Below are 11,219 nucleotides of genomic sequence, written 5' to 3' on the forward strand. Positions count from 1 at the left end.
ATTATGAACTAAAATAAAGAAATAAATACATTTAAAAATTTTCAAATTACACATCATGTAATACAATAGGTACTTATTGAACAATGTTTTCAAACTATATACTTAAAAGCACTTAAACACTTAATAAATATTTATTAAGCACTTAATAAGTATTTTTATTAAATATTCTATTTAGAAAATACTTTTTAATAAGTTAACGCAACCCTAAATGTGTCCTTAATCTCAACAATAGCCATTTAGGAACCGACCTAAGTTAGCCCACACAAATTTTTCTTTTTTTAAGAAATGCTCTAGAAGATTTCTGCGTGAGTTTATTTTACTTCATTTGTGTCCTAAATTCCTTCTCCCAGAAAGTGGGAACATTTTCTTGAACTTTAGCCCAAAAAGGAACAAAAAAGAAAAGAATAAATTCTTGAAGAAATAATTTTAACTTTCCTCCTCCTTCCCAACCGAAGGTCACCCAGCAGACCTGGGGCAAAGGTACACAAATCTGACCTGACCAAACCTGACAGAACTTGAAATAATGCTGACCAAGAGAGCAAGACAGAAAACAGGGAGATGAGGCACGATCTTCGAAGAGATAGACGGATAGAGCCCCATTCATTTGACATATGATTTCTACACGCGCAAGAAATATTAGAGATTAGTTTATTCTTTCTTCCCAGCCATCCGAAGGAGGCTTCCTAAGTCCTAACCTACCTCGAGTGAGTTTTCAGATTTCACTACATTATTGAACCTTTCAGTTTTCCTAAGTCCTAACGAGTGAGTTTTCAGATTTCACTACATTATTGAACCTTTCAGTTTTCCTAAGTCCTAACGTACGGTCTCTCTCTCTCTCTCTCTCTCTCTCTCTCGGTTCTCGATTTTTTTAAGCAAAACATGATAAAACAAAACCCATATGGAGGGTCATACATAGGGGTGCTGTCGAGTCGAGTCGAGTTCGAGTAGTGCATTACTCGAGCTCAACTCGAGGCAAAATAACTGAGCTCGAGATCGAGCTCGACATCAATTTATGGAACTCGAACTCGAATTTGATTAAATGTAATTAATTCAAATCAAGCTCAATCGATTTTATTCGAGCTCAATCAAGTTTAATCAAGCTCAAGTAATAAAAATTAATATTTTATATATAATTTTAAATAAATGATATTATTGACATTTTACAATAATAAAAATTAAAATATATATTATAAAAAATTCGATAGAGCTCGTCGAACTCTCAAGTATCATATTTCCAAAATCGAGCTCGAACTCGAGATCGAGCTTGGTCAATCGAGCTCGAGCTCGAGCTGCTGACCAAGTAGCTCGCGAGCTCGAACCGAGCTACTTGGTTCAGCTCCAGACAGCAATAAAAGAGGAAAAAAGACCAACCCTTTTCAGGAAACAGCATTAGTCCTATCATTAGTCCACACATTTTTGCTCTGAAATTGCAACCTGCCTACCTGTCTGATTTGCTCTGAGGTAACCCCCTCCACACATTTTTGGTTTTCTGCCTCGTCTCTTCTTCACATGTTTCTGGTACTGCATGGGAATCTTATCATTAGTCCTATGATAGTAGTTAGTACTGTAAGATATGATAGCATGTCTGTTCTACTGCTTTAGTCCAAGTACTTCTGTAGTACCAGATTTAGGCTGGTTGCCAAATCTTTTTAAAGTTAAATTTTTCCTCTTATTTTTGTAGTTTCTGTTCTTTTAGCAGTCCAAAACCCGCTTTTCCGGATTGTCATGCATTAGAATGGATAGTTTGATAGATCTAAAGAGTAAAGACTGGATTTAGTTTATCAGCCTTGTAATCTAATGAAGATTTGTGGGTTGGTTTTCCTTTTCTTCAGGATCTGAAATTATCTAACAGATAGTTTAAGGGCAAGAAACAAATCTATCCATATGGATCTTTCAACTGAATCATGGCTTTCTGAAGTACTGGTAAGATTTGCACGAAATGGCTTCTTCTTTTTTTTCACTTCTGAGTTCTGACCAATTGTGAAGGAGTTTTGCTTATCAATATTTGAAGACTTGGCCTTCTTTTTTTTTTCTTCTCTTAATTTCGTTAGGAAATGGATGTTCCTGCCCTTAATCATAGGTGGCCGATGATGAACTCCATTGAAGAATCTGCTACAGATAATACCTCTTTCGACCTATCCTCCTCCTCGGATCATGGGAGCTACCCAAATCATCCATCCTCCGGCAAGAGAAAGCTACCTCATGATGTTTCTCAAATTAATAGCATTAGTCTTAAACCACCTGTCCAACTGAACAACAACGGCATGAATTCGAAATTCATTGGCACATCTCCAAAGCCCTCTTCTTCTCCTTCCACCAGAATGATTTCGTTTGGGACTGTGAACTACAACTTACCAAATTACTCTGTCAAGACTGAGTCCGAAGATATGATGCCTATCGGAAATATAGGCTTCTCCTCTTCTATTTCTCCAACATCCTTTGATCAGGAATCATATCGAGCTCTAGAGCATGGCACCGACCCTTTTAAAAGGGGTTTCTCTCGGACACACTTGCAGGCTCAAGATCATCTTTTAGCAGAAAGAAAACGACGAAAAAATCTGTCCAAGCATTTCATAGCTTTATCAGCTATAGTTCCTCACCTAGAGAAGGTAACTAAGATTTACTGTTTCTGTACAATGTACTAAAGATTTCTTTAAATTGCCATGTCTTGATATGTGACATAAAACATTCGTTCAAATTTTGTACTAATTTCTTCCTATATATGGTATGCATCCAGACGCACATGTGTAAACTTGTGAAAAAATGAAGTTTTGTGAATGTTAATTAATCTAGTAACATATTAAAGTAGTTCCAATAATAATTCATAGCAATTTTTGGTTTTACTTTCCGTTTTTGGTTGGTTCCATTAGTAGATTGTTAGGCCAAAAGATTTTGTCATTTGTCTGTAAATTTACAAGGCATGATACAACAACATAACTACAAGGTCAAAACAGGTACAAGCTAATAATTGTAAATCCAGGTTGTAATTTGAAGCTAAAAGAAATAGTTGATTAACCGCTAGAACAAGATGATTACAATGGAGTGTCTTTTCCAACTTTAGTTGGTTCACTGGGATTTGTTTTTGTTGGCGTGCAGTTGGACAAGGCATCTGTGCTTGTAGGTGCTGTGGAGCATATAAAAAAACTCGACAAACGGGTGAAGTTTTTTGAGGAAGAAGAGAAAAAGAGGAAGCAGCGGGAGGAATTGGTTGTTTCTGCAATGAAGAAATCTCGTCCTATTTGTTCTACTGCCACCAACGACGATGCATCATCATCTGGGGAGAAAACCTCTGATGACAGCAGCTGCGATCAGTTGTCGTCGTCTGCTGTTGAGGTTCAAGTAAAAAGTTCAGGAGTAGATATGCTAATAAAAATCGAATGCAAGAATCACGAAGAAATCTTGCTCGAATTCGGTTCCCTAATGAACAAGATCCAATTAACTATCAAAAGCAGCAGCTTTTTGCAATTTGGGGATGGCATGCTTTCTATTGGTGCAGTTGCACAGGTATTTTTCGGTTAGTGCAGTCCAGGAATTAATGATTATGAACTCGAACTTGATCAAAGGTATTTTTTGGTTGCAGGTGAATGAGGAATTCTGCATGACTGCGGAGGTTCTTGCAAATAAAATACGACAGGCTCTGGCAAACCTTTATGATGGAAGATCATAAACAACACTTGAATTGCTGTCCCCCTTCAAATTTCACAAAGCAATTTGGATGTAAGCAAAAGTAATCTCCAAGTCCATGTCCAGAATAGGAGACTTTAAAATAAGAAAAATTTGTATTTATCAGTTTCATACTTTAGGAGGTAAAATATCTGAAATTGAAATTTAAGAACTAAAGTGAAAATCAACCTATAGTTTAAAATTCAGAATGGAATTTAGCCAAGCAATTGCGCCATATTTCTTCCATCAAAGGGTGTAAACAACAGTGAAAACCTCCATTCAGCTATTGCATACCATGAACTTGATTGGGATGTAGCAGATGCACTAAAGTTGATCACACCTTCTTAAATGTCTTATTTTGGTCATTGGACTTTCTTTCATCTAAAATAAGTCATCAAACTCTCGCCAATATCACATTCTAACCATTTTCTTCAGCTCAAATATACATGTTATTGCTATATATTAGTTTCATAGCATTTTTATCCTTTTGATCGATTCACCCATATGCCCTTTTTTTTCCCTCTCAATATGCCGCATTTCTGTTTAGTTTGCTGATCACCCGTTGCCCTTTTTTTTCCATCTATAATCAGATCCAAATGAGCCCAGTTGACATATTTCTTGTCTTAATTGGTGTCAAGTTGATCTTTATTTTACAATTGTGCAAGTACCATGTAATCCATTAGTTCATGTAATTAAGTGCATCAATTCCAGGCAAGTTGAAAGAATGGTTACAGGATCTTATATATCACACATGTTGTTACTTATTATATTCGTCAAAGCAGAATAAGATAAAGGAGCAATTATATCTTGCAATTGATTAATGTCCCTGTGATTAACCTAAATCAAGTCAATTGTTCCTGGGAAGTTGGAGAGTCAACATCCCACTTGGCCACTGGGTGATTAATGATTAAGGATGTGTTATTATGTCACAAAACTATAATATTTATACTTCTTCCCATATTAGGTAAATTAGTTTATTGCCTACTTGCCAATACTGAACTGGAGAGTGTTATTAATTTCTTGGAGACTGATACTTCTCAATTCTTTAATGGAGAGTCGATGCAATATGCTTGGAAAACACATGGAAATATGTTTACCGGACTTCGAATCAATGGAATATTTATCTTCTTGTGTGGTAGTGTTTAAGAAATTTCCATATCCGTCTTACTGCTACTCAAATGGCGAAAGAATAGAAGACAAAATAGAGATTTTTTTTTTTTAAAGGAAGACACAATAGAGATTGATATAAGAAAGCGGAATAAAGAATTAGGAACACTAGGTAGGGGTGGGTACGAGTTGGGTACTCATCTGACTCAGCATTTGGAGCAATTTTCTGACTCTTATCCGTCCTGTGTGTCAACGAGTACTCCATGACTGGGCACTCGCTGAAAGAGAGTCAGATCAATGGGTACTTTCCGTCCCGCCCCCGCCCCTCTTATGATTTAATTTTTTTTTAAAAAAAATTGATTTATAATTATTTAATTTTGTATCTTACATATTCATTTAAAATTCAACATAGATTTTATCCCCAAAAAAAAATCTCATGTCAAAAAACAAACATGTAAAGAGAATACAAGAAAAAGGAAAAAAGTTAAAAAGAATTTAGATTTTAAAAAAAATGGATATAAGTAGTACCCATTTTCCATATATATTCTACATCACTTAACCTCTTTCATTAAAAATATAAGATCGCGACCTCTACAAATCTAATTGTCTTAAGCTTTTTTATTGCTTATCTGCTCGGTTTTGAGATTGTAATAGTTGGTCTTTAAACTTGATCTCATGGTAAACAAAATTTCTCCTTCCTCGTGAAATTAGCAAAATGACATTTATAGTTTAGAGCTTAAAACAATTTGAACCGGCTAATAAATAATCTTACTTCACTCTACAATTCCCTAATATAGTATTTATACAAAGTAACAATTTAGTGAACTTTAATAACTACCCATGTTTTAGAAAACTCCCATAATTTGTTTTTATTTCCCTTCTTTGGTTTTTTTTTTATCATCATATGTGATCAAAGCTTTTTTTCTGAAAATTGCAAACATGTAAAGTGTGGTTTAAATATTGGCATAATTTAACTTTTTTGAAAAGGAAAAGTAAGCATTGATAATTATAAGCAAAAGAAAAAAAATCACATTACATTCCTAATTGCCATGCGGTCGTTCATTTTAGTCTCTTCCAGTGCCATTTCTTTCCTCTTTACTTGCTCCTCTCTCTGCCACCCAAGCCAAATCATAACATTATGGGATAATTGCAGAAACCTCAGGAGAGGTCTCTGACAGTTGCATTTACCCTCTTAAGATTTTGAAAATAGCGCTGACTTCCCTAGCACGAATTTAGGGCATAATTGATATAAGATAGGGTGAATTTACTTCTATATCCTAAGAATTTAAGTTGTTAATAAACAAATTTGGGGTAAAAAAGTTAGGACAATAAATAATTTCATGATAACTAATTAAACAAGATTAACGGATATTTCTTACCTGATCAGGCACTACAAGTGCACTTACAAAATGGTGCCACAAAATGGCGCCAATTAATGTTTCAACATGGTGTCATTTTGTAATTGACAACTCTTGAGAAGACAATCCAAGTTGTACATTATCTACATAGAAGAAAAGCAAAAGCAAGAAAAATGCAGAGGAAAGAACTCCAAGCAAACCTCCGTAAGAGAATAAATTCTAGTGGTTTTGGTTGAACTCACTTCATCTTAAGCATTCATAAAACGAGTGGAGAAAGAAAGTAGAAATAAAGGTACAACAGCAATAGTCATCAAAGTAATTATCAAATTGATGATAAGTAGTGTATCGACTGTGGCATTTGGTTGTTCTGACTTTGTCACTTTGGCGAAGTCCATGATTCTCTCCAATAGCTTGATGAAGCCATTCTTTTGGCACCACTACTTTACTTTTAGTTAGCAAACTAACCACACAAAAAAAAAAAAACAAACTTCTGTTTGTTTTTGAGAAGTTTCTACCCACACTAGTGAAGAAAATTTTTTTGAGTTGATTGTACATTTTATATTTTTTAGAATTTCAGATTTCTGAACATATTTTTGTTGCTTCTTCTAGTTGTTGTTATTGCACTTATTCTCTTCGCACTTACATCCCCTTGAGTTTCACTAATTGTTTCCAATTTTTAATATTTTTCATTCTTTTACTAATACAACCTTACAAGAGGAAAAAATGGTACAAATGAAACAACATTATCATCTCACTTCTCAAAATACTTTTTTAATGGTACTTTCTCCAACATGGACTAAAAATACTATTAAAACATTAAGTTCAGGGGAGGTTAGTGCTATTTTCGAAACATGAGAGGGGGTGAGTGCAACTATTATAAACCTCAGGGGAGGTATCTGCAATTATCCCTAACATTATTTCTTTTATCTTGTTCTTCCCTTTTCCTCGACGCCATCTTAGGTTCTCCTGCTTGTGTCTTCTAAGTTATACCATCTTTTACTCATCTTCAGATCAAAATCAGGTTCTGTTTTTCTAGTCTACAAAATTCTGATTATGTTACAAAATTCTGATTATGTAACATGTACCAAAGGCCTAGCCCAGCAACCAAAAATAGGTATTGACCAAGGTACAAAATTGAAGAGGCCAAAAGACAAATTATATACACGGAAAGTACACATTATTTCTTGAAGTTACCCCTAGTAACATATTCCTGATACAACCCAAACCCTTTCTGAAAATCCAAATGTTGTTTCTTTAGCAACTTCAGTGTCTTCAGCTCGTTTGGGTCAAAAGAGATATCAGAATCATTAAATGTCAATTGTATTGGGCACCCTGCATTAAGCAGGTCTAGGCCAACCATCTCTGGACTGACATCTGGGGAAAGCTCTTGCTTTCTGTATAAAAAGGTTGTGAATCTCTTGCTCCAAGTTCTGAACTTTTCGCACTTTATTTCCATTGTACAGACCTCATCCAATAATGCCACAGGTTTATGAAAAAAGAAGTTTCTTACATCTCCATCCCCAATATTAATTTCGTCAGTATCATCAGCAAGGGAAACAGCATAGGTACCATCAAGCTCTGATTCAGCTTCATTACGTGCCCCTGTTAGTTCATCAGCTGCTTCCATAACCCCATCACACTGAAGTTGGATTTCTTCTTCTGCTGACCGTATAACTAGATTTTTTTTACCAAGCATACCAGAAATATCCATATGAAGAGTAAGCCAAAAAGGAGGGGGCAGAAAGGACTGCTTAAGAGCTTTGGAAGGCAGAAATTTGCGCGACTTAGTATTGCCGCAGTACGATGGTATTTGAAAAGGAATACCATAGGATTCAAATTTGGGGGCTTCTGGGTACTTTGAGTGGCTGGAGAGAGCCAAACGTTCAAGATACTCGGGCATATTTGCCCAAATACACCTCAAGGCAATCTCATAAATACTAGTTGGCAAATTAATGTCTTTAAACACATCAAAGATTCTCTGCAGTGACCCATATCCAGTGGGATCACCAACCATGGACTCCTCATTACTCTCCTTTCCAGCTTCCTTTTTTAAGGCAACTTTGTCGACCTGCTTTCTTTCCTTACTAAGGATTTCAGCAAGATTACCATTCAGATAACCTTGAAGGTACTGAAAATTCAGGAAATTAAATTTGATGTTCAAGTCATCCTCTTCATGGCTCATTTCGTACAAAAGATCTGCCTGAGAATTGCATAATGTCTTTCTGTGGGCTTCATCAGAAATTCTACCACATTCTCCCACTGCATGATATCTCTGTGCTTCTAATTTCCCTGAGGACGTTAACCGAATTAACAGAAATCCATCCACAGTGTCTGATTTTGGCAAGGGAGCTAGGGGGTCCCTACTGAAAATACCAAACCCCAGAACTACACCTGTTTTCTGTCTCCAATCAAACCACACAGGAAGAGCATCCTTCAAGCACTCTTCTCTTATGAGAAAACGTCCACAATGAGTACCATAAGCTGACAACGAGAACTCTGAAGGAAGACCCCAGGCATAAAAGGAGTTGCAAAATTTTGATATTTCAGAAGAAACAGTTTTTGTCTTGTTGTTTGGTCCATATACAAAAAGACTAAACTCACTGTTCCAAAATGATCCAAGCAAGATGCAAGAGCCTGAGTCTGTTGCCCACTTGTCATCCTTGGTATTTGACCTTAACTCTGACAACCTAAAAACAGTGATGTAACGTGGATTATCAAGACTGTGCACCCATCGCAATAGTGGCCTAAATGGTTGCCTTACATCACAAAGCATGAGCAATCTTCCAGAGGTCACACAAAACCTGAATCCGTCACAACCAGTTCGACAGAGACCGATGAATCTATCATGCTGTATGTTAGACAGCATCTGAATTTTCAGCAAACAGCTCAAATTGCACCCACAAGACCTAGCATCAACTAAGAATACAGCAACCGCATGAGCAACAATCAAAATTCTTGGATGCCAACTAAATTCAACACTTATCCAACCACCACGGCCACTGTTCTCAAAATCTTTATTCTTGCTCCATAAAGCATTCAGTTTCTTCATTCCCACTCTGTTGTTTGAACTAGGATGCTTTTCCAAGCAAGAACTAATACCAAACAAGTACAGTTCACCGGTCTCTAGCAAGACAACACTCTCTTCAGATAAATGCGGACTCCAACAGGCATGAACAACTTCAGAAATCCCAAACAATCTCTGACCCACAAAATCTACCTTTGCGCACTTGACCCCCAAACCATCAGCCCCACTAGTAGTCTTCACTGCATACCAATACACAGAATGTATGCTACATGCCATCAAATATCCAACAACAGCTAATCCAGCAGAAGAAGAAAATGAACTGGCTGCATCAGCTGAAATTAAATCACCAGGATCAGACCTTAGCCTTAGCTAAATAACTTTAATATCCTACCAATATACACAATGCCAAAATTTTCTAACAACAATATTTTCATTTCTTCCATTGGCAATTCCCCGAGCCCTACAGAAGTTGTTTCCTAGTTCATAAAAAACGCAATTATTCAGCTTCCATAATCTGCATTTGCAATTAAGGGGCTTTATTCTCAAAGCATTATCCATTTCCATTACTTTAGTCAGTTTTACATAAAAAATCTCTCAAAAGAACGGAACATTCCACAAAACGATACTATCGTATCAACACCGCAGCTCCATATACAAAAATTGGCACGCAAATGCGCAGACCCTTAGGATTCTATCCCAAGAACATGACAACTCCCTTACGACAATGAATCAGACATTGACTTAAGAATAAAAGGAGTAATAACCATTAAAAAACCATCTACCACATTCAAAAAGCCCAAATATTAAGAAAAGATCTAAAAATTCAATACAAGATTACCTGATAAAGTATCATCAAAATCAGAAACAGGGTTCACCAGCAACTGCAAAATCCGACTATTAAGTTTCTGATTAGCAACAAAGACGTCCTGATTCCCATGATTTAGCTCAACCTCCAACTGGAAGTTTCCCTTTAAAAATAATTTAACAAATCCAACTTGCTCACAATTTTCCCCAGCAGGAAAAAATGCCAAATAAGCCCAGCTTTCATCATCACCATCACAAGGGAGCCGGAGCAACTGAAGGCAATTAAACCCATGTAAATAATCATGAGATTCATGCTGGGCGAGTACGAGCTCAGACCCGATTTCAGAAGCAATATGAGAAGAAACGGAATAAGTAATAGAAGACAGTGGAGTGGCGGAATTCAAGGTGGAGGATACGAGGAATCTTGCGAGCGTGAGTCCAGGATAAGGCACTGGAAGCCGAGGGGCTAAAGATGGTGAAGAGTAGAGTTGAATAAGGGATTTCGGACATGAGGTGAATATTATTGGACCTATTTCTTCATGGGTTTTTTCCTCTTCTTGTTTTTCTTCTTCATCTTCAAGACGCGTTCGTTTTGGCGGTCGTGGCGGGTTTCCATCGAGGAGGAGGAGCGGCGGGTTGAAAACTGAGGAAATTGGCCATAGAGATTTCCATTCCTCTGAAAATTCCATAAGTTTTGCTTTCTTCTCCCGTTGCTATAGCTTCATAATTCAATTGGCTTGAGCTGACTCATGCTATAATCATGATTGTTTTCAGTTCTGGTCGGAGCAGTGGACGGGAGTTAGCAATTTGGACGGAGATTTCAGCGATTCAGGGAAAAAAATTTTGGTCGGAGTTCTGGGTGGAACGGAAGAAGAACGGCGGTTGGCAAAGATTTTGGAGAGGTTTTATGTGTGTCCAAAGTGGACCTGGGATTGTTAAGTACAACTCGGGTAAATTACACTTTTAGCGCTTTTTCATATAATTTCTTGTAATTTTAAAAAATGTATATAATTCTATTATAATTTGAATTAAAGTAATTTGTATTTCATAATAGTGTCAACTAAAATATCAAAAGTGTCCTTATATAAAATTAAAAATTATTTATTAATCACAGAAGATTATGTATCTATTTTGAAAACCATAAAAAAGTTATATGGTAAAGTACCAAATCATAAGGGAGTTATATGATAAAATGCATAATTATAAGAGGCTAAAATATCATGTATATTATATTTATATATTTTGACCACTTTAATTATATT

At 36.3% G+C, this 11,219-nt stretch overlaps 2 protein-coding genes across 2 annotated transcripts; one reads left to right on the plus strand and one right to left on the minus strand.

Moving 5' to 3' along the window:
- Positions 1-2,054: 2,054 nt before the first annotated feature.
- On the plus strand, positions 2,055-3,667 carry LOC113776743 (transcription factor bHLH18-like). The gene is made up of 3 exons (XM_027321806.1): positions 2,055-2,609; positions 3,097-3,504; positions 3,581-3,667. The coding sequence occupies exons 1-3, from the start codon at positions 2,055-2,057 to the stop codon at positions 3,665-3,667; spliced, it is 1,050 nt and encodes a 349-aa protein (XP_027177607.1).
- Positions 3,668-7,259: 3,592 nt separating this feature from the next.
- Positions 7,260-10,824, minus strand: LOC113778825. The gene is made up of 2 exons (XM_027324327.1): positions 9,992-10,824; positions 7,260-9,485 (listed from the first exon to the last, which is right to left on the minus strand). Exons 1-2 carry the CDS (start codon positions 10,644-10,646, stop codon positions 7,306-7,308), a joined length of 2,835 nt encoding a protein of 944 aa, XP_027180128.1. The 5' UTR covers positions 10,647-10,824; the 3' UTR covers positions 7,260-7,305.
- Between the last annotated feature and the right edge of the window lie 395 nt (positions 10,825-11,219).

This window comes from Coffea eugenioides, chromosome 7, assembly GCF_003713205.1.
Source record: "Coffea eugenioides isolate CCC68of chromosome 7, Ceug_1.0, whole genome shotgun sequence".
In the NCBI taxonomy this organism is placed as follows: Eukaryota; Viridiplantae; Streptophyta; class Magnoliopsida; order Gentianales; family Rubiaceae; genus Coffea; species Coffea eugenioides.